The 24079-nt window shown below is 37.3% G+C and overlaps 1 protein-coding gene and 1 pseudogene across 1 annotated transcript in view; one reads left to right on the top strand and one right to left on the bottom strand.

Moving 5' to 3' along the window:
• KDM5A (lysine (K)-specific demethylase 5A) overlaps nucleotides 1-24079 on the bottom strand; it is a 138588-nt gene that overhangs the window by 28418 nt on the left and 86091 nt on the right. Inside the window, exons 15-22 of the mRNA XM_006891328.1 lie at nucleotides 22281-22462; nucleotides 21668-21792; nucleotides 20974-21124; nucleotides 18798-18912; nucleotides 15155-15510; nucleotides 8389-8527; nucleotides 2386-2565; nucleotides 816-971 (exon numbers count right to left, since the gene is read on the bottom strand). Coding sequence (XP_006891390.1) covers nucleotides 816-971; nucleotides 2386-2565; nucleotides 8389-8527; nucleotides 15155-15510; nucleotides 18798-18912; nucleotides 20974-21124; nucleotides 21668-21792; nucleotides 22281-22462 — 1404 coding nt within the window. The remainder of the gene's footprint in view (nucleotides 1-815; nucleotides 972-2385; nucleotides 2566-8388; nucleotides 8528-15154; nucleotides 15511-18797; nucleotides 18913-20973; nucleotides 21125-21667; nucleotides 21793-22280; nucleotides 22463-24079) is intronic.
• LOC102849636 lies at nucleotides 3522-3762 on the top strand (annotated as a pseudogene).

Below are 24079 nucleotides of genomic sequence, written 5' to 3'. Positions count from 1 at the left end.
AAATATTTAAAAAGATGTGAAATATGTATCACCATAAAGCCAAAGATACAGAAAGTATGTAAAAAAATAAAAAGCTGTATAAAGTGTTTTTTTTTAGTCCCTTGTCTTTCTCAACATTAAGAGCCAAACTATATTTGTACATTATACCTAGGCTTCCCAGGGCTTAGGTGATCCATTAATCAAAAGTACATTTTGATTTTCAAATACTTATGATTTCATCTATTCTTTTACACAGATTATATTTAATCATCTCAGTCACTAGAACACGATAGGGCTCAATCAAGTCCAGACAATATTTCTAATATAGTCCTTCCATCTAATGCCTGAAATGAAACCCATGCTAGCTTACTATTTTAAGTACTAACAACCATCTGGATAAACTTCAATGACAGAGAGGAAGGGACTAATGTTATTTATCAGAAGATGCTGTGTAACAGTCAGAAACAAAACTGTTGGAAGGGCAGAGAGCAGGGAAGGAGAATTTAAAGGGAGAGAGATAATAAGTGTTCTGTTTTAGTTTTGTGGCATACTGAGAGAGTGAAGAAAGAGTGACTCAAGGTGCCTGAAAGAACAAAGGAAATTGTAGTCTCAAGAAACCAGAGCACAGGGGAAAGGAAAGGAGAAGGAATACAGTTCACATGTACTGGCAGATGCTCCTTCCTTTGATGCGAGGAAGAATAAATAAGTTATATATATATTTGTGTGTGTGTGTGTGTGTGTGTGTGTGTATAAATATATAAAGAGTAAATTTGCTATCATCTTCAAAGATTTTTATACCCACTACATTCAAGAACTACTCCTACTTAATTCCTTACCACCATAGCTGTGTCTCTGGTTTCTTCTACTCCTTCCTCCAGGTCACTCAGAGGCTCAAGGTCCAGATCTTTTTCTTTTTCTATTAGTTCTTTCACCTTTTTCCTTCGGTTTTTACCACTTCCATATACACCAATGTCAGTCCGGGGACTTAGAACCTACAAAAAAATAAAATTAAAAACATGACCTCTAGGATAGTTTTGTCTTCTTTTGTTAAATAGAAGAGGATATTAAAAGTGAAAATAACAGTTCAAATCCACCAGATGCTCCACTAGAGAAGGAGGGGCAATCTCCTCCTGTGCCAATCCATTGGTACACAACAAGAAGGAGGGGGAAAAGTGAAAATAATACAATGTACTAATTACTTAGTACTCATTATGTACCAGGAATTCTCCTAAGAACTTACACCCAATATTCAGGTTACTCTTGAAAATAATCTATGAACTATGCATTATTATCTTCATTTTACAAACAACAAAAATTCCAGATTAATACAGAAGTAACTTACTCAAAGACCTAGGGTTAACAATTATGGAGCTAGTTCTCAAACTGAGACTATCTTATTGTAAAGTCTATACTTTTTTTAGGGACTGAACACTATTGTCAGTTAAATATATAAAAAATGTGAAATCATTTATATAAGCCAACTGAAAAAGTAGGTCCCAGTGGTTGGTCTATCCCCCCAAAGTTCATTTTTTTTTAAAGTTATATGTAGATGCTCCCAGCTGTCTTGCTATGCACATTATAAATGTACTGTTTTTGTGCCATTTTCCTACATTTTTAGTTAAGGATTTTTTTAATCTGTTATATTTGCTTTTTTAAACTAGGCTGAACAATTGAGCTGCATGAAGCATATGTTATAATTTAAAGTGTGATGTTTAAGAACATTAAGTATTACTATTTTCTATAATGAAACATTTCTTCAATTAATCTTAGCTTGGGAAAAAAAATGACTTAACATCTATCTATGCCCTTGGCTTTTATGAAAAAGAAAAGATTATGGATATTTAAATAGGTACTTCTATGAAATAATCTCTCATTCATCAAGTACAATAACCACAGTAATAAATCCAGGCTCACTGCCTTTCTTGGACACAGCATAGGTGAACCAGTCTGGCTTCAGATTTCAATCAACTCTGCTATTACCTAATAAGAAGCAAATGTAAACATGCAACCAGATAAACAGAAAACAATCTTCACCAATAAATTTTCTACAGTGAGCTCTGACTGTATTACTACCCAAGCCAGACATCTCTGGCCACTCAAATCCACCAGCAGCTCTGAGGGAGAGAGATATGCAATCTCCTGCCATGTGATTTTACAGTCTCAGAAATCCAATATAAGGTTTCCAATTGGACAGCAATGAATGAATGAATATAAGGCTCTAGATTTCAATCAACACCTGATACTACCTAATAGGAAGTACTCTTAAACCTGCAACCAGATAAACAGAAAATAATCCTCACTGATGACAAGTATATCCTCATCTATTATCTACAGGTGCTAAATTATCAACTGCTGATGAGATTATTTGTACACAAAGCAAAAACTACTTTTTTTTTTTCTCTTTACTTGTAACAATGTGTGGTTAGAATTTTTCTTCAGAAAGGTCCTTCCAGTCCGTTCCCTCCACGCTCGTGCTGCTGCCACCTGTGACTCCACTTGGGGAAGGGCGTCAAGACGTACAGGGATAGGGCGCCCTTTAGCAGACAGGCTCTCCAACTGCTCCAAGTAAGCATAATTGCTGCCACTCTGAAAAACAAAAAACACATGTTTCACATAATTTGGGTTCTCTTATGAAGTCTGGATATATCATTCTCTTATGAAGTCTTGATAAGTCTGCAATATGTAGCTGGAAAACTTTAGAAAGACATTAATTTTAAAAATAAAAAGACTAATTAAAAAATAAAATTTTTAAATTAAGTATTAGTCTTTAAATTTGAACTGCAAATCTTTAATTAATACAATTCTAATGAATTAGTATCTATTAATAATATATGAATTAATATAGTTCATGTATATTTTATATAATACACAGTAACAGAATTCCAATCAATTCTAATGAATTCTATTAATTCTATGGATTGTAACTCTTTTTAAAATGTTTCTGTGAAATATTTTAAAAGATCATGTTGTCAAAAATGTCATTTTTCTCATTACTGAGGAAGCCAGAGATATTAAAACCAATTAAAAGGACAATATGAAGAACAAATAAAAATGCAGTTAGGAAAGAGGAAAATAATTTGTAACTATTTACTATTGTTGTTTTGTTGCTGAGTCAATTCTGACTAACCTCCCATATGACAGAACAGCCTCACACGGCTTCTTAGGCTGTAGACTGTTTGGCCTCTACCCCCAAATCACTGGGGGAGAAGGTTCGAGTTGCTGACTTCTGGGTTAACTGCCAGAGTTCCACCAAGACATCTTTTAGTATCATACAAGAAGAAAAAAAAATGTCTAGAATATTTTTTTCCTACCTGTAGAAGTAATAGTACCACTATATAAATTTACTTGTCTTTCAAGTGGGCATAATTCATTTGTGTTAATATTATTATTTTTTCACAACTGAGAGAGTTGACTAATGCTCAAAAAGAATCTGAGAAATATACCCTAGAAACAGATAATCCTAGAGTTTGCTAGACAGCATCCAGTATTAAAAGTCAATTATCTGGGAGAGGGGTGGTGACTCCGGCCGAAGAGGACGCAGAATGAGGGTCCTGCGGCTTTCTCAGGCACTGGGTTCGCTCCTTCAGCTCCACCACGAGGAACTGGTTGGAGAACCGACTAGCCGAGAAACAGAAGCTCTTCCAGGCAGACAATGACCTCCCAGTGCATCTGAAGGGAGGAGCAACTGACAGCCTCCGGTACCGAATGACCATGGGGCTCTGTCTCAGGGGCACCTACAGCATGTACTGCCTAGGCTGGGCCTCCTTCCCCCACAAGAAATGAGACTAAGGAGCCTGGAGGACCTGGGAGACTTAGGCAAACAATAATAAACACACTACCTTCTTGGGAACCTACCCTAAAAAAAAGAAAAGTCAATTATCTCTGCCCAGGGGAGCTCTGGTGGCCTAGTGGCAAGGAGCTGCAACTACAATTGCAGAGGTGAACAGTTCAAATCCACCAGATGCTCTGCCGGGGAAGGAGGGACAATCTCCTCCTGTACCAGTCAGATCTGATTTGACGGTACATGCACACAAAAACAATTATCTCTGCCCATTTAAAAATACTTCACAATTTTTCTAACTTCAAAGTAGAGTTTTAATTCTAATAATCATCTCAATTTTATGTTGAATATGCAGAGATGAGAATGAATATTTTCTTTCCAAATAACAGTGTTTGAACTTTCGCATCAAATGAAGTTATTATGATTTGTAAAATTACGTGTAACTTTAAATTTACTAAGTCATTACAGAAGGCAAAGAGGGGTTATTCATAAGTTACCTATTTAGGGATTTACAGCACTTCAAATGAGCCAGGAGCCTACAGACTTTACAGTAATTAAGTAGTATCTGTGATTGAACAGGTATAATAAAAATCATACATTTGAGAAAATATATATTTTCTTGGAATACTCTTACTCAGAAACTGAAGGAAAGGTACAGTCTTACATGCTAAATGGTGACATTCTAGGAAAAGGTTATTTTGCATATGTTTACTGATATATTTTTACCTGTAAATTCCTTTTGAAAGCTATACTGAAGCATCTTGGAAAATAAGAAATCTAACTGAATGCTGAGTGAAATATCCCAGTCACAAAAGGACAAATATTACATGATGCCACTGTTGTAGAATGGGACTGTCCTTGGGGTTGGGGAGAGAATGAGTAAGATGGGTTCAATAATGTATACTGCACTGAAACAGAGGAGGGAGAGAACCGTCTAAAAGAGAGATGTAACTGGGTATTTCTGTCATCACAGGAGACTAGAGCGAGGGCTGCATGGTGGAGGGGACCTGGGGGAGGGTTTGTAAAACAATGAAAGAATCTTTTCTTTTACTTTTCCATAATTTTTGGACTCATGTACTTATAACTTGTTAGTCAAATTTGTGTCTTCTAGGTTGCAACACCCCCATGATACATCTTCAAGGATATGAACATGTACAGCCAAGCACAATCAATAAGAGTGCATCTAAATTCCAAAATCAATCTCCATAATAGTCTATGTGTTTCCTACTGCCAAAGGGGCCCTTTAGAGTAGTGAGAGAAGATCTTCACCCTGAAACCCACAGCATCCCTTTTCAGCAGGAAGTAGCTAAGAGAATACGCCATCCCCTTTTCCTTATGACTCAGGGTGAAGTCTCTCTCAGGGAGGAGTGATAGGGAATGGCAAAGGACACACTGACAAAGAAGATTAATCAGAACTGGCTTTGACAAGCACAGTGGCATTTGGACAAGAACAAACTGGGAGGAGGGTAGAGAGAATAGTGCAACAATGAATGAGTGGAAGCCCAAAATCTCTGTAAATGTTTATGAAAATTAATAAAATATAATTATAGAAAAAAAAATAATACTGAGAAAATTCTAATTGATACTACAGCAATAGACTGAAATCACTATGATCCTAGAGTAGGAACAGAACTGAGTAAGTGGAACAGAATAGAAAGCTCAGAAGTGACAAAGCCAGAAAATACCTTAATTACCACTATCCCCTCTTGCATCCAACTACAGGCAGTTCATAACTTAAGGCTCTGTCCCGATGACAGTTACAAATTGATTCTGACAGAGGTCAAAGACTTCATTTTTTTTTAAAAAAACTTCTTATTAACTGTGTATTATTATATCTTCATGAATCGGGTTCTTTGCCCTTGGGAGTTGGAAATACTACATATAATCTTACAAATATTTTAACATTATAAGTAGTAGTAATTATTATGGATAAGATTTTTTTAAATAAAATCTAAAAAAAAGAGAGTTATAAGTGCAGTCAGTGTGCTGTAACTTGACGATATCTTAAATTGAGGATTATCTGTATAGTCATTTGACTACAGAATATCTTCTGGCTAAGCCCAGCCTGCTTGTAACCTACATGTCCTAAAGAGAAGTTTGCCTGTCAACAGACCTTGTTCACTTACTTAGAGCCTTACAAGTTAGTCTAGCTGTCCTTGTCAACTTAATCCTTCAAAGTCAACCAAGGATTATCAGGCTCTGGGGGTTAGGTAACTGTATGACAGAAGTTCAAGGGTAAACAAAGAGGAGCTGTCCTAGTGAAAACTGGAAAAAAGTTTCAAATGAAACATTAAGAAACAAAATCAAACTGAAAAGAGGAGTCATAGCTTGAAATCCAGAGTATGTTCTTTCTTAGGGTGATACTTGCTGGTACAGCCCAGCTGTTGACCCTGCAGTGGGTCATCAGAGGCTGTAAATGACACAGGAAGAAACTGCTCATCTTTGTCCTGGAGAAGCAGTGGTGACCTCAGACCACAACAGTGACAATGCCTCTGGGTTAGCACAACTCTCCACAGTCACCAGCAAAGTTTCATTTCATAGTGTAGAAGTTTGGAAAAAGAGAGTTGGTTTATATATTCTTTAGCTACAGTTCTACAGTAAAGCATATTTATATAATCAATACTGTTTTAACAGGTGGTTGTTGTTGTTGTTAAGTGCCACTGAGTCGTGGACAACTCATAGCAACCCTATGAACAAAAGACCTGAACACTTGTATAACTTTGGTCATTTCTCCATGTTCATAGAGTTTTCAGAGACAAGCCATTTCACAAGTGGATGCTACACTCTTGCTTCCAATCTTGTTTTTGTCGGGAATCTCCACCAAACACTGTCCACCACGAGTAACCATTATCGCATTTAGCACATCAGTGTCACAGTGTTTAGCAACACAGCAACCACGAGTTAACCTCTGTACGGCAATGTACAGACCAGTGCTATACCACTCTGAAGAATGTTTGACCAAAAACAATTAAAACCAGGCCTGAGGGCCACAGATTAAAAATCACCCACCTTAGGCTTGGTAGCATAACTTTCTGTCCACTGGGCCAACAGAGCTCTCTCTATGTTGTCGTTATTGTTGTTAAGTGCCATCGAATTGTAGACAACTCATAGCGACCCTATAAACCAAAGACCTGAACACTTGAGTAACTTTGATCGTTTCTCCATGTACATAGAGTTTCAGGAGGCAAGCCATTTCAGAGGTAGATTCCACTCCTGTTTCCAAGCTTGTTTTAATCGGGGAACTCCACCAAACACTGTCCACCATGGGTAACCAATATCACATTTGGCACATCAGAGTCACAGTGTTTAGCATCACAGTAACCTCTATACAGCAATGCACAGACCAGTGCTATACCACTTAGAAGAATGTTTGACAAAAAACAGCTTAAACCAGGCCTGAGGGCCGTAGGTTAGTATCTTTTTAATTATAAAATTCGACAGAAGGATAAGTATATTTTAGAACAGTATTTTATTATAGTTATTTTAATCTAAATAGGTTAAACTTGAAGAACATAATGTTATTAAATTGTATGTGGCGTAACTGTTAAACTGGTACATGTTCTTCTGTGTACATTTTCAGTAACAAAAAAAAACCCCACCTTTTTTTAAAAAAAGTATTTAACACATTGTTGCACACTTTTAAATTGACGACCATGCTTAGAAACACTTTTTTCCCCCCTTAGATGTATTACCGCCATCAACGTGTTAAGGTTTAAAGAATTTATCTGTGAAATAGGCATTACCTGAATAGTAGGATACTGCTGCTTACTTGAATGGCTTTTGTAATTTGGAAGAAATTATTATTTATTCAAGCACACTTTCATCTCTATCAAGCATGTACGTCGTTTTGATTTTAAATACAAATGACATACGTTTCTTCTACAGAGAATATGATTATTTGAGGGCTTTGGTCATATATATCCTAGTCATCTTTGTAAGTACACCTTTACTTTTCTACCCTCTGAGAATATCTAGTACCATGAATATTTGGTGTTCTCTAAATGCTAATTCCACTTGCTTCTGCCTCTAACTATGAAAGTAATTTATATGCAAGGGATAAGATTCAAAGAATACAGCAAAGGAGAAATTTTCTGTTGCTTAGGAGTTAAATAGGATGGGGCTAGGAAGAAAGGGATGGGGAGGAGTTAAATAAACGGCTAAGTTTCTCATGTTTCACCGTAATGAAAAGACCCAAGTAATATCTGAATGTTAAGTCCTATCTAGTTGGGCATGAGTCACTAATAACCCTATGAACAACAGATCCTGTCTTATTTTGTGCTATCCTCATCATCTCTGACATACTCAAGATCACAGCTGCAATCACTATGTCAATCCACCTGGTTAAGGGTTTTCTTCTTTGCCATCCCTCCACCTTTCCAAGGAGGATTGTCCTTCTCCAAGGAACAGCCTCTCCTAGCAACATGCCCAAAGTATGTGAGGTGAAATCTTACCATCTTTGCATCCCATGAGAATGGACAGGTAATATTTGAATTATGGAACTAGATAGAAGAATAAGTGAATCTTTATTATAACTTTTTAAAAGGTAGTTATTTTAATACAAAAGTAAAAGGTTAAAAGATTTACCTGTAAGGCAGTCATTTTACCTCAACAGTCAGATGTTTCCTTACCTGAAGAGCTTCCACTTTAGCTGTCCATTCTCGAGCCTTCTGCAAGGCTTCTTTCAGGGATAACACATTAGGAAGAAAGGCTGGGATGTTCTTAGCTTCATTTACAATGCTTTCTAAGCTTGCCACATTGTGCCGTGGTCTAAAAAATAGAGTAGAAATAAAAGGAAAATTCCAACTGTGACCAACATTTAGATAACATTTTATAATATAAACAGAATCATATACATGATTCAGTGCTGCCAACCTAAAGGCACTTGGTTCGAATCTACCAGCTGCTCCATGGGATAAAAATGGGCAATCTCTTCCCCTGCAATTTACAGTCTCTGAAAATCCACTAAAGGGTCAGCTATGAGTTGGTCGGCTCCAAATGACATGGTGTCTGGAATGTACATTTCATTCTTATCACAATCCTATCAAGGAGGTAAAGTAACAATTATCTTTATTTCCACTTGAGAGACGAAAAATACCAACCTAAATACCAAGTCAAAGAAGATATATTATTTCACCAAAGTGATTTACTACAGAGTGAATTTACAAAGTCAGTGTGAATTTAGGGTGAGTTCCAAATCCCATGCTCTTTTCAATATACTACCCCTAGCCTTGTTCTCCACAATGTAGAAAGGAATAAACTAGATATCCATTAATATTGACCATGTTCATTTACGTTGCCGCAAATGACGGTAATACATGGGGGTGGGGGGGATGTGTTTCTAAGCATGGTCGTCAATTTAAAAGTGTGCAGTAATGTGTTAATTAAATTACTCCTTGGGCAAAGACTGACAGTCTCCTCCAATAAAGATTTATAACCTAGGTAAAACTGGTAGAGTGGTGCTATGAGTTAGCATCTAAAATGGCAGTGGATTTGGAATACAACATAAACATTTTATACTTGTACTGAGAACTATGGATTACTGATTGTACTGATTACTATGGCACCCAGTAAGGAAAGTGGGCATCTGTTCTGCCAAGAATAGGAACAACTCTGTCAGTTTACAGCACAGTTCTGGTTTGCGTGTTGTTGAGATACAGTGGAGCTTTCAGACCTAAACAGACTAACAAGGAAAATGTGTCAATCAACTTCTGAAAAATCTTTTCTCTGCTCATAAATGGCACAGCAACCAACACTATGCTGAAGGGCACCCCTGAGTTTGTGGATCGATATATGCTATGGAAGTGCTCTCACAGCAACTACATCTTCGGAACCAAGGATCACATGTTCACCTAGATGAACATGGTTAAGGGTGACAAGTCACCGGCATATTCAATGGCTAGTTGAAAGCCTGGAACATTTGTGGGGCCATCTGCAAGGTGGGTGAGTCAGATGATTCCATTCTTTAGGGGCAAGGCAATGTCTCAAAAAACTTCTGATATAAAGAATCCTGAATATGGAGGGTTTATCATAAATAGTGAAACTATAAAAACCTCAGAATCTACGTCTGAAAAATAGGCCAATGAAAACCCTACGAACTATGGGAGCACATCATCTGATAGTGTGCCAGAAGATAAGCCCCTCAGGACATAAGTCAATCAAAAAAGCAGCTGAGAAAGAGATGTTTCCTGAAATTAGAGTTCATCTTAATGACCCAGATAAAGTTTCAGTATCTTCATTTGCTAATGTGATATGACTCAAGATAAAACAGAAAGTTACAATCAATGAATAAAAATGAAATGTAACACCTGAAAACTGATACACGAAGTATTTTGTTGCTGTTAAGTGCCCTTGAGTGGAGTACACTCATAGTGACCCTATGAATAATGTGTCTGAACAATGGGCACTAATGAGCTAAAATCAACAAGTAAGGGCTATTTTGAATTGGATAAGCAAATGGTCTATTATGCTGAGAATAATCAAGAAGAAAGAGAATCTCAAGATCTATCCTGAAGTAAAAGAGTGATGTTAGGGTATATATATATACAGAAACCATTTTATATTCAAATTATTTACATTTATCCATTAATGCCAAGCATAAAACTGAAAATCTTTACAAACTTCTGAAATCTGAAATTGACCAAGCAAGATCCATTAATAATTACTGGTGACTAGAACCTGAACATTGGATACACAGATGAAGGAGCTAAAGCCAGAAAGTAGGTCCTTGGTGATCACGATAGAATTTCCTAAGACTAATAACCTAGTTAATGGTAACACCTTTTACAACATAAATGGCGAAAACAACATAAATGATGACAAGGAGATAAGCACAGGTGGTTCCGTGGTTAATGGCATGGCTGAAATTAAAAGGTCAGTAGTTCGGGGAGAACACTGTTCTAGGTGGCACAGGAGTTCTCTATCAGTTTGCTGCACAGAGAGATAACTTGGGGTTGCTGGTATACTGAAAGCTGTGCTACTGGTATGTCAAATATCCTAAGGGTTATCCAAGATGGACAGGGTTTGGTTGAGCTCCCAGATTAAGACAAAGCAGGAAGCAGGTCTGGCACTCACTTCTTATATAACAGGCCTTTGAAAACCCTAAGAAGACGAGAGGAATGATACCGGGAAGGGTGGAAGTTCAGTGAGATAGAGGTGGATTGCTGCAGTGACTGCCACAAAGGGCTTTTGAATGTCAGGAAGCATGCGGATGGCACAGGATAGGACAGAGTTCAGATCTGTTGTTCATAGGGTCACTGTGACTTGCACCAATGGCACTAAGAACAACAAACAACAGTTTGAACCCACAGGCTGCTCTGCAGAAGAAAGATGAGGCAGCTGGCTTTTACAAACTTGGAAATACTATGGAGAAGTTCTACTCTGTCCTAGAATCACTGTGAGTTGGAATGAACTCAATGGCAATGGGTTTGGTTTGAATTTAGTAGACACATGAACACAAAAATCAAATCAACTACATCAGTGGAAAGAGATGAGGGGGAAATTCACTATCATAGTCAGAATATGGCTAAGGGCAACTACAGAATAGATCATCAATGCTCATGTGCAAGTTCAAGGTGAAGAAAAAGAAAATTAAAACCAATCTACAAGAGTCAAAGCATGACCTTGAGAAGCTCTAGAAGCTCTAGTGACTTAACTTATATGATCTTGAATATATAGTACCTGTATTCAGAGACAATCTCAAGAACAGATTTGATAAATTAAATATTAATTCCTGAAGATCAGAAGAGCTGTAGGAAAAGAGTGAAGACATCATACACAAAGAAATCAAAGTTATTAAAAACACAAGCAGGGGAAATGTTTGTTAGAGACTCTTGAGCACAGAGTACACTAAACTGGAAAGAAGAAATGGTAACATAAAAGAGCTGAATAAAGATTTTAAAGAGTGGTTCAAAAGGACATAATATATATGGCATTTCTCTAGAAGAAACAACTGAATGATGCAGGAATTCTCGAAAGAAGGCCAGCAAGAGAATCACCATGCCAAAAAGAATTGGTCAGTGTTTAACCACCCAAGACACTAATCATCTGAGGTTAATGAAGTCACTCACTGATGCAGCTGGTCTCACCACAGAATGTTATCTCAATATTCTATATTAAGTTTACCACTTTCTAATATATGACCTAAAATTAGTGCCTGGCTCTTCCATTCTTCACCATCAAGGCAAAAGCAGCAGTCTTCCATCTTTGCCATGTACTCTCATAAGACTTTCAGGATCAAGAGATTGCCAGCCAAAAAAACAAAAGGAGAATTGCTCCATTACCCAAGAGATGTGAGGAAAGCTAGTAATAAAATTAGTTCTATTCCAAGAGTCCAAGAGGCAGTCGTCAGAACAGAGCAGGGCAACAGTGCATGGTTCAAAATTGGGAAGGGTGTGTGTGCCAGGGATATGTCCTATCTCCATACCTTTTCAACCTGTATGCAGAGCAGATTATCCGAGAGGCTGGGCTCTATGAGGAGAAGCGTGGTGTTAGGATTGGTGGACGATCTATCAACAATCTGCGTTATGCAGATGACACAACTCTGCTCGCTGAAACTGAGGAGGACCTCATGCACTTACTGCAGAGGGTCAAGGACTGCAGCCTTCAGTATGGACTGAGGCTCAATGTCAAGAAGACAGAAATTCTCACCACCGGACCAATCGGTAGCATCAAGATGGACGGCAAAGAGATTGAGATTGTTCACAGCTTCAGTTTGCTCGGCTCCACGGTCAACACTCTTGGCACCAGTAGCCAGGAAATCAAAAAACGTATTGCGATGGGAAAGTCTGCTGTTAGGGACCTCTCTAAAGTACTCAAGAGCAACGGAGTCTCTCTGGAGACTAAGGTGCACCTGATACAGGCCATGGTTTTTGCAATCACTTGTTATGCATCAGAGAGTTGGACAATGACTAGGGAGGATAGAAGGAGAATTGACGTCTTTGATCTGTGGTGCTGGAGAAGAGTACTGAATGTACCATGGACTGCCAAGAAAACAAACAGATTCATCCTAGAGAGGGTTAAACCAGGCTGCTCCTTGGAGGCAAGGATTCTGGGGCTTCGTCTGACATACTTTGGACATGCTGTAAGGAGAGACAGGTCTTTAGAGAGGGACATCATGCTGGGTAGAGTAGAGGGACAGCGCAGGAGGGGAAGACCCTCTATAACGTGGATTGATTCAGTGACTGGGGTAATCGGGATGGGTGTGTCCAGAGGCAATGAGATTGGCACGGGATAGAGCACAGTTTAGGGCTGTTGTACATAGGGTCGCTATCAGTCACAAACGACTCGACGGCACATAACAACAACAACAATTCCAAGAGACACTGGAGAAGTACCAAGTGGGGTCTGTAAAGAGTGTCAAATACATAGGCTTTAGTTCACAGCATCCTACCATATCAAGTTGAAAATTTCAGATTTATTCCTTGTTTTATATTTCTGTATTGACTGATTCAGCAATAAATATATGCAAATCACTACTGGGGGAAAAAATAGTGCCTGGCAAGTATTACATATAATATACTTAATGAATTGCAAATAAAAAAAAGAAGAAGAAAAGAATTACAGCCTTTCTTTATCAGGCACATTTGGCTGCTACCTAGAAGGCAGCAGTTTGTGTTTACCCAGAGATGCCTCAGAAGAAAGGCCTGGCAATAAATACACTTCAGAAAAACTAGCTACTAAAAACTCAGTGGACACATATTTCTATCTGACACATAAATGGTCAGCATAAGTCAGAATCTAATTGAAGACAACTAGGATTTTCCTGTTACCACTGGAAACAAACTTATAATTAAGTCTGTGACAATGGAATTAAAGAAAACAGATATGAAAGACATTTTAGAGGCAAAACCATCAGATCAAAAAATTTTAGTATTACTACTAACAAAATTTCATTTAAAATATTATTACAAATCGCTTCATGTATACAAAATCATACACTCAAAAAGACATTCTTTAGCTTTGCCTATTTTAATGTGCTTCCAACTCCTAGAACTGTCATGAATCTAAAGACATGTGACTTGAACACGTCAGGTAGGAAAAACTGGGGGATGTGCTCTTGTATGTATTCTTTGTAACACCACAAACTCACTGATTTTGAGTCAGAATCAACTCATAGCTGACCCTACAGTGAGTTTTCCAAGGTTATAAGCTGCAAGGCAAAAGACTTCCCATCTTTTTCCCTCTGAGCTGCCAGTGAATAAAATTGCCAGAGGCACCACTTTTGGATTAGTAGTGCTACTTCCCATGGTCAAAGCCCCTCTCACGAAACCCAGGAGAGTAAAATTTCCATCATCAATGGAAGCTCCTCTTCGCTGGGTTAAGATCACCAAAGATTTTTCCTATCAAATGTATCCAAAGAAATAGATGCCAAGTGTATAATCTTTGGATTAAAATGAAATAAGGCTTCAAATTTAGCTCACTTAACAGCCTGTGATCTAAGAATCTCACCAGTTTAACAAAAATTCTATAAATATTAATCTTAGCTAATAGCTACTACAGACATGCTTTCATAAGGAACACTAGAGTCAATTATCAGCCAAATTAGTTGACTGAACATAGTCAAACATGACAACTTTACGTAAGGATTTATCCAACAGGATGCCAGTACTAACCCAACTACTCAACATGACCAATTCTTATCTCCCAGTATTTTCCTACATAAATTCTCCATTCCAATAAAAACTCTTTTCTGTCACTGAATACATTCTTAAACTTTCCCTTATGGTATCTCTCTTACTTTCCCATCCCCTTCGGTCCTACTCATTCTTCAAGGATCACTTTTCTCTCAAGCTTCTCCATGCAAGCTCACAATGACGTCTCTTCTTCCGAACACAACATCAACCTGTACCTCTCTAGTAAACTGAATAACACACTGTATTGAGATTTACATGTCTTGGCTCCTAACTATATTATCATTTGTAACACCGAAAACTATGCTACTTCCATTAAACAGATTCTGATTCATGGCAACCTCTCTATCAGGCTTCTGAGGCTGTAAATCTTAAGAGGAGCAGTCTGCCTCATCTTTCCCATAAAGCAGCTGGTGAATTCAAACCATCACCTTCCAGTTAGCAGCTCAACATCCAACTACTACTTTGTATCAGCCAATGTACTCCCAAAATAGTACTCTACATGAAATTTATTAATAGTCTATACTCTTCTTTTCCATTCTACTTTCTGAGTTGCATCTTATTAAAGAAGTGACCTGTTCACTGCAGTTGAGTTGGAACCAACTCACAGCTGACCCTCCAACAGGCTTTCAGAGGGAGTAAGTTGCTGAGGAGGAGACTGCCCATCTTCCGCCCTCAGAGCTGTGGGCTGGCAGCACAGTACCTTTTTACCACTAGGCCACCAGAGCTCCCTAAAGAAGTGAGAGTCACCAAAATATGTGCTCACCTTGCCTGTAAGCAGACCTTAGCCTTTTCCTCCCATCGCTCAGACACTGTAAGGAGCTCCTGTAGTTCAGCCATTGCTTTCTCCACAGCATGGTGTGGTGCCAACCCCACTCCAGAGTCAATCAGTTTTTTCATGACATCCAAAGTGACCTGCTGTGGATCTGACAGGGTAAGTCTTACTTCATCCAACCATCGAGCCTGCTGTAATTCCTGCTTCAGACGGGGTAATTCAGGCAGTTCAACATAAAGACTAGAACCCATGTCTATCAACATCTGAAGTTTGGCCGAATCTGGGGTTTCATCCATCATTGCCTCCTGAGCACGTTCATGAAATTCTTCCACATCATCCAACAGATTCTGAAGAAGTCAAAACAAATAAAAAAAGAAATCAAACTTCAAAGAGGGGCAAAAAAAGAGTACAGAAAAAACAGCAAACTTAAGGAAAACTAATGCATCAATTCCAGGCCATCTTACCATCTCCCTCTCAGCAACAAATAGATACAATAGTTGAAAGCATAGATATACTTCTCTATAATTAATTCTAGTCTTATTTGTAAACTAGAACTAATTCATTCAATAAAAATAGCTGGTTTAGATGCAAGGCATTCTGGAGACCTAGTATGTTGAGTGTTGTAATGATAATTTCAATTGTTTGATTCCACCAGATGCTCCCTGAGAAAAAGGACAACTTCTTTCCACAGAGATTTACAGTCTCAGAAACCCAATCAAGAGTCACCATGAGTAGGAACTGACTCAATGGCAATGGATTTGGTTTGGTTTGAGAATTTGCATGCAAGAACTATTCTATAGCCACATACTACTGAGCAAGACATACAAAGTCCATGCCCTCAAAGAACATATTTTCTAATACAGGTGGTAAAACAAAAAGTCCATGAATAAAATGTTCCTGTTGCCTAAAGTAATAATAAAATAAGGTAGTATGATAGAAAACATCTACAGGGAGGGAACATATTATTTAGCTAGAGCCGTCACAAAAGACAGAAGTAAAACTAAAATAATGAGAACAAGGTGGATGAATCATATGAAGACCTAGAGAAAGAGCAGTTCACACAGAGCAAATAGTAACTGCAAAAGCTTTAAAAGAGAAATGAGCTTGGTGAATTGTCCCAATTCTATGAGGGAGAGCCAAGTATAGCTGGAAAATAAGCAGAGGTAAAATTACAGAGTACTCTGTAAATTGTAAAAGCTTGGATTTCATTCTAATGGCTTTATAGAGTTAGATGAGAATTTACCCACATGGGAATGGTAAGATATTCACTGTAGCTACTATGTGAAAAACAGTCCACAAGGATAAAAGTAGAAGAAGGGAGACAGCTAAGAGGTTGCTGTAGTAACCCAACACACTGCAAATTCTAGTGGCTTCTAAACTCATTGATGTCAAGGTGAATTCCAACTCAACTGCCCTACAGAGTTTCCAAGGGCTGCTTCTTTCAGAAGGAGAAGACCCACACCTCTCTCCAGTGGAGTGATTAGTGGTTTTAAACAACCAACCTTTCAGTTAGTAGGGGAGCACTTGACTCTGAACCACCAGAGCACCTTCCAGCAGCTTAACAGTTTAAGCAGTGAATAAATGATAAATATAAATAAATGATAAAAGCATGGCTTTATGACATATTCTGGATACAATGTAGAGATTGGATATGGAATATTAGAACTCTGATGTATGGAATTTTTTGAAAGACTATTAAAAGATGCCTACCGAAATAACTAAATGGAAATACAGATTATACATTATGCACTAAGCCATAAGAATATGCCCTTTCAATTACCACCATGGTCTATGAACTGGCTTTCCTGCTTCTACTCTTGTCACTTACAAGCTATTTTTCATTTAATAGTCAGATCAAGAAACAGATCACATCAATCCCCTATGGCTAATATTCTCCAGTTTCCTAACAGAACACAATAGTCTGAAAAAAAAAAAGAAGAAGAAGAAACCCAGTCAAAGCTTGAGGTTTGGAAATATACAGAATATGGGTGAGATTTAACATCACCAGACAAATGGAGAGTGCACGCCTATGATAAAGAAAAATCTGCTGTCAAAGATCTCTCCAAAGTGATAAGAGCAAAGATAGCAGTTTAAAGACTAATGTGCACTTGATACAAGCCATATTTCAACTGCTTCATATGCATCTGAAAGTTGAATTAGTGAATAAGGAAGATCAAAGAAGAATCAATGACTTTGAATTGTGGTGTTGGAGAAGAGTATTGAGTATTTCATGGACAATCAAAAGAACAACCAACTCTGTCTTAGATGAAATGTAACCAGGGTGCTCCTCAGAGGCAGGGATGGTGAAACTTAGTTTCACATATTTTGTTGTCAGGAAGAGGCCAGTCCTTGGAAAAAAGAGATCATGCAAGAGAGAAGATGACCCAGAATGACACAGCAACTGTAATAATGGGTTCAAGCACGGCAGATATCATGAGGATGGTGTAGAAGAGGGCAAGGTTCAGATCTGTTGTTCACAGGATTGCTATGAGGTCACAGCAAACAGGGTAGCACCTAACTATAGCAAAACTAACATACTTCAACACTTAAGAAATCAAAGAAGAAAAAAGTATAGAAAAGAAGACAAAGACCAACCAATGAGTCAAGAAGAAAACTAAAAAAGTGTGGTGTCACAAACGTTTACAGTATTTCAGGAAGCGTGGTAAACAATCTGAAACGAGTAAAATAAAAGACATAGATACTAGATTTCTCAAGTTGGTATCCTGACCAAACAGTCTTTGAAATGTCCTATCCATTCCCTTAAATATAAATACATATCCCAATCTATCAAAATATTATGATGTAGACTAATATACTTGTGTACTTTGAGACTTTATGTATCTATTAAATCATCAGAACACCAATAATTTCAGGACTATGAATTTAAAGAATTAGGTATTTTTTCCCATGATATATTCAGATTCTTATAACTAGTTTCTTACATTTTAATGACAGCTCAAATAAATGGGGGTTCTAACTTAAAATTAATACAAAAAAATTCTAAAGTAGCTTTGTTTATGGGTGCTGTCAACTTGATTCTGAAACATAATAGCCCTATATGACAGAGTAGATTGTCTAAGAGAGTTTCCTAGTCTGTAATTGTTATGGAAGCAGATAGCCAAGTTTTTTCTCCTGTGTAACTAAAGGAGATCTAAACTACCAACTTTAGATCTAAAGCAGATCTAAACTACCAACTTCTCAGTCAGTAGCTGAGTACTTAAGCATTATGCCATTAGAGCTTTTAACATAGCCTTAGTCTCAGAAATTTAAAGGAAGAATAGTCTGAAAATTAAGCTAATAGATATTTGCTACTTATTAAAAAGCTCTGGTGGTCTAGCGGCAAGAAACTGCATTGCAATCCCAGAGAGAGACGGTTCGAATCCACCAGATGCTCTGCAGGAGAAGGAGGGACAATCTCCTCCTGTACCAATCAGATCTGATTTGACAGTACACACACAAAAAGTAATAAAATTTAAAAAAAAAAAAAAGCTTAAATAACAGAAAAGAAATGAAAGAGGATACTTATTAAAAAGCTTAAATAACAGAAAAGAAATTAATGAGAACACCAGTCAAAACATTCTATCCTGTTCACCTATACCAAGAAGTAGCCTATACCACCAAGGACAGTACCCACCTTTACTTGTCGAGCTTGGCTGATGACACATGGAAGACTAAAAAGTTGTTGGACAAAGGCTTTCAATTCCTCCACTGTCAATTTGGTCCGGGTTCTCCCACTCTCTGGACTTTGCCTAATGGGAAACAACATTCAAGACATAGCCAAAAATAAACTCCAAAACACAGTCCTTCTATTATAAAGGAGTTTTTCATCTCTTTAGAAATCCAACCCAATAAATCGTGGTGTTTGAAGGATTCCACTGTAATGGTGGAAAATAATGTTTGGTTTTTAGTTAATGATTTAAAGATTCAATTTCTCATGTTACAGTTCCTTTAAAAATAAGCTGGGGGGGGCTGTAAATAGAAGTAAAATAAGCAAGGGATATTTCTCCCAGTATGAACATTTCAAACACTCAATAAATTCTTAGCAGTCAAGTACTAATAATTACACAGACAAAACTATGAAAGAAAGTCTGTATCTTGGGAAAAACTGAAGATTAAAACCTAAATTTGGTTATCTCAAAATTCTTAAAATGCAAAAGAAAGGTCTTTAATCTGACTTTGGAGCCAATGAACCCACCCTGAAACTGACAGAATAACTTGTGTCCAAGTACATCTTTGTAAGAAAAGAGTCTTTATGTTTTCACCAGGTTGGGGATTGGGGGGAGGTAATCACCAAATAACAAACTAAGAGTCTGTGATCTCTAAGAAAAGTTCTCTAATAAAATAGAAGATAAAAATATTTACAAAATAATTTTAAATGTAAACTTCTACAAGAGAGGGGAAAAAAATCACACACATCCATATACAAGGAATATGCTACATCTAAATACAAGGACCATACTAGCTTTTTTTTTTTTTTAACCTCACTCAAATTCGTCAGGGGTGCACACAGACATTTCTATACTTTTTTTAAAAATTCAATTTAATGAAAGTTTATAGAGACTTAGGGTTTCCATTCATTGTTGCACTTTTCTCCCTGCCCACCCCCCTCCCCCAATTCACTCTTCTCTTTGAAAAGTAAAACTCTTTCATTGTTATGCAATCCCTCCCCCCAAGTTCATTCCACTGTGCAGCCTTCATTCTGGACCCCTGTCATGACAATAATACCCAATCATTTATCTCTTTTAAACCGATCTCTCCCTCATCTGTTTCAATGCAGTATACATCATTCCTCCCCTCCTCCTCTGTCTTCCCTCAACCCTGATGTCAGTCCCATTTTACAACAATGGCCCTATGTAATATTTGTTCTTTTGTGACTGAGATATTTCACTCAGCATAATGTTCTCCAGGGTCATCCATTTTGAATAATATTTCATGAGTTCCTTGTTTTTCAGTGGTGCACAGTATTCCATTGTGTGACGATACCACAGCTTCTCTATCCATTCACTTGTTGATGGGCACTTGGGTTGTTTCCAGCTCTTTGCTATTGCTAACAAAACCACAGTAAACATAAGTGTGCATATATCTGCTTGGGTGGCGGCATTTCTATACTTCTTAAAAGTCTTCTCTGCATCTTTTGCCCTCTATATTCAAGATTACTCTTTTGCAGCTACCTGCCTTTAGCCTGTATTATAGTTCAGTTTAGCTATTTAGAAGTCTTTCTCCTCTACTTACTGGGTGCCAAACATAGTATTAAGCACAAAAAATATAACCATGAGGTAGAAAAAAGAAAAATACAAAAAGTCCCTGGCAGACTGGTATACCACACATTACAGTATAACTGTGGGGGGAGAGAGAAAGAGACGAGAGAGAGACAGTAACAGGGAGAGAAACTAGTGCATTAGATTATAATGGTCAGAGGGAGGGAAAAAAGCTGAAAAGAATAAAAATGTTGCAGTCTTAAAAGCGATTCTCAAGGAAAACTTCCCAAGAATCTTACAAAGAAATAGCAAGTCACTTAAGATCTATAAGGCAAGGCGACTCTAAAGTAGAGTAGCAAGTGTGATGGTCCTAAATAGGAACATGCTTGGTATATATGAAGAGTAACAAGTAGAAGAAGGTGTCAGAATAAAGAATGAATGGAAAAAAGAGTAACTGAAAGGAGATATGACTGAGGCCAAGCAGGGAAAGGGAGGGATACAATCATAAGAGGCCAAAGATAATATAGTGCTTCACAGGTCACAGTTAAAATTGCCTTTTCTACTACAAAAGGAACAGAAACTACTAAAGAATCAAATTCTTCTTAACCTTACCTATGTTTCTGCTTTTTGCTCAGAAGTAGTTGAGCCACTGATGCACAGGTTTCAGCTTCTTTTACTGCATCCCTGAGTTTTCTGAAGAGATCATTCTCCGGGTATTTCCTGTCCTCAGCATCTTCCAGCATTACTCGCAATTCAATCAAATCTGTAGAAATAGTCACACACAATAAATACAGATATAAAGAGCCATTCTAAAATCTTCACCAACCTCTCTACAATGAATCATCAACCTGTTAGTAGAAACATACTGCAACTGTGAAAACTTCTCCAATCAAAATGACGTTTATGACCAAATTTTCATTCCTAATCCAAAAAGATAACCTCTCTCAGGTATAGGAATTTCTCTTTCTAAGGAGGTCTTCTATGTTAGTCCACTGGTAACAATGGTTTCCCAAAATACATATCATTGCAAGTTAGCTATCTTCTATCAACTTTCAGATTAGATTTTCAATGAAATTTCTATTCAATTGGCCCATGTTAACTCAAATTTCATATGAAGCCTAGAATTTTTACTTCATGGAAGAAAAATACACAAAATAAGGCCTCGTCTGAAAACAAATTTGCTCTGTAAGCGTGCACTGAAATCACAAGCAGATGTTAATGTAAAAAAAATTAAACAGACCACCAAACAAGGCCCTTCTAAAGCAACAACAATTTCAGTGCATGTAGTAAAAGTAGTAAACTTAACCTTTCTTGTGGTTGAAACTGGCAGCTAATGCTTCTGTAACACGACTGACCCATGTATCATAGGACTGTGCCCTGACTTTCACACCATATAGCAGAGAAGGAAGGTCTTCTAGAGGATATCGGTATCTAGGAATAAAACACAGGGGAAAAAACCAACAATAATTTGAAGATAAAGTAAGTTTTGATGTAATCAACTCAAGAAAAACACAAGGTCAGGTCATTGGTTCACATAAAAAGAAATTCCATGAACCCCAGAGAGTTCTGACGTAAGGAAAGACAAGGAACATGTGAAGTTAATTGATAAAGAAACTAATTTAAGCCATCAAGTTCAGGATCAAGAGTTAATGGACTGGTCCTACAACAAGAAGACAAGCAGACAGACAAGGAGAAGTTACCAGCTCAAAATCAAAGAAGAAACATAAGATACCATCTAGTCAACTATGACTCATAGCGACCTTACAAACAATGGATCTGAACCTTGCCCTATCCTGTGCTATCTTCATCATCTCTGGTACACCTGACCCATTATTACGGTCACTGTATTAATCCAGCTTGTTGGGAAGGAGCGTTAAGAAAACTATTAAGACATGGTTTTATAAAACACTTATAGTTACCGAAGACATTTCTTCTGCATGGGGCAGGGGCACAGATCCGTGGGATGGTACAGACACACAAGCCGTTCAGGGTTACAGGAACAAGTGAGAGCAGAGAGAAAGCATGTGGTTCGGCAGGCAGAGCACTGGCGCTCATCGTCAGGAACAAGTTCAAATACTTCTTCTTCTGACATCAGGACACCCTAAAATACAAGTTATCTCATGAGATCAGTCTTTCAAACGTCAAAGAACATATTAATTTACTTTCCTATAGATAAATATGATTCAAAGTAGTATAAACATACAAGGTACAATGGTACATTAATGTACTTCCTAATAATAATTATTAACTCTTTAAAAATCAGCGAGAATAAGAAAGATGCACATTTGAATAATAAAAGTATAAAGAAATAAAATGAAGTGATTATTACAAAAGTCAAAACAGTAGCTTTTTGAGGAAAGTTAAGTATAACTAGGACGTTTTTAGGAAAAAGCTGACAAAATCCTGCTTCTTGACCTGGGCGGTGATAAGTATGTTTACCATGTGATAATTCATTAAGCTGTATTTTTGTTTGATATGGTTCTGTCCTTTAAAAAAACTTAAAATTCTTTTTTTAGAAAAACAAAATATTTTAAAAATATGTATTATTGCCCCAGGGAACAAATCATCCTTCAAATAAATAAATTACTAATCTATGAACTGAGAATAACATTGAAATGCATAAACATGCAAGGGCAAATGTAAAATTACCTTATAATTATAAAAATATAATCTTAGCAAAATATAAAAAAAATTACATTCTGTATACAACTTTGAGACAAAGCATTTAAAGCATATTTTACAAAATCTTTCATTTAACATACAAGGGTTTCCTTTGTAGTTTCTGCTTACTTAAGTAAAATATTTACAAAACCATTTCTGCTCTCAGCCATGTTTTTCCACTTTCACAAGGTGGTAGCCTGATAAAGTATTCACTGAGAGACACAATTCAGTTCTTTCATCACCTATATTGTTTCAGACATCAGTTTTATCTAGATGGGTGTAGACTCTTTTCCCAGGTCCTCAAAATATATTTTCTTTAAAAATAATTCTTTTTATGCAAAATTAGTCTAATATAAATTGCAGGTATTTCTTAGTTCACAAGAATCTGCTCAGCATCAGAACAGCTGACAAAGCAAGGGTCACTAATGCAGAAGCTAACAAGTCCAGAGAGCTTAAACAAATTGTTATATTTTAAATAACAACATTTCCAAAAGAGTACTCCAGGGAACATTAGTCCTATGATATACTTTGAAGAAGAAAAAAAGGGGGGGGGGGAGTCTTGGCAGGTGTTTATTTTGGAAATGCTGTATATTCTATCCATCCTATCTTAGAGATTTAGCAACATGCACCAATAAACAGAATGAGTAGAAAAGTTTGCAGTAAAGATTTGTCTTCTATTAAAGATTTTCATATATCTTTCTTAATTCAATTATTTCCCAAAGTCCTCCAAGTAAATAACCATTTTTCTTTTTAATATCTTCTAATTTATTAAAAGAAATCCTGGTGGCATAGTGTATACTATGCTAAGTTACCATCTAAAAGGATGTTAGTTCAAATCCACTAGTGTTCTGTAGGAGAAAGATGTTGTTGTTGTTATGTGCCATCGAGTCGTTTCCGACTCACAGCGACCCTATGCACAACAGCTCTAAACCCTGCCCTATCCTGCGCCAACCGCACCGCCTCCGACACACCCATCCCGATTACCCCAGTCACCGAATCAATCCATCTCATAGAGGGTCTTCCCCTCCTGCGCTGTCCCTCCACCCACCCAAGCATG

Source organism: Elephantulus edwardii, unplaced genomic scaffold (genome assembly GCF_000299155.1).
Source record: "Elephantulus edwardii isolate Elephantulus edwardi_28Jun2011 unplaced genomic scaffold, EleEdw1.0 scaffold00096, whole genome shotgun sequence".
NCBI classification, from domain to species: domain Eukaryota; kingdom Metazoa; phylum Chordata; class Mammalia; order Macroscelidea; family Macroscelididae; genus Elephantulus; species Elephantulus edwardii.
The sequence above is the reverse complement of the archived record's forward strand: the minus strand, read 5'-3'. Positions and strand labels throughout refer to the sequence as shown.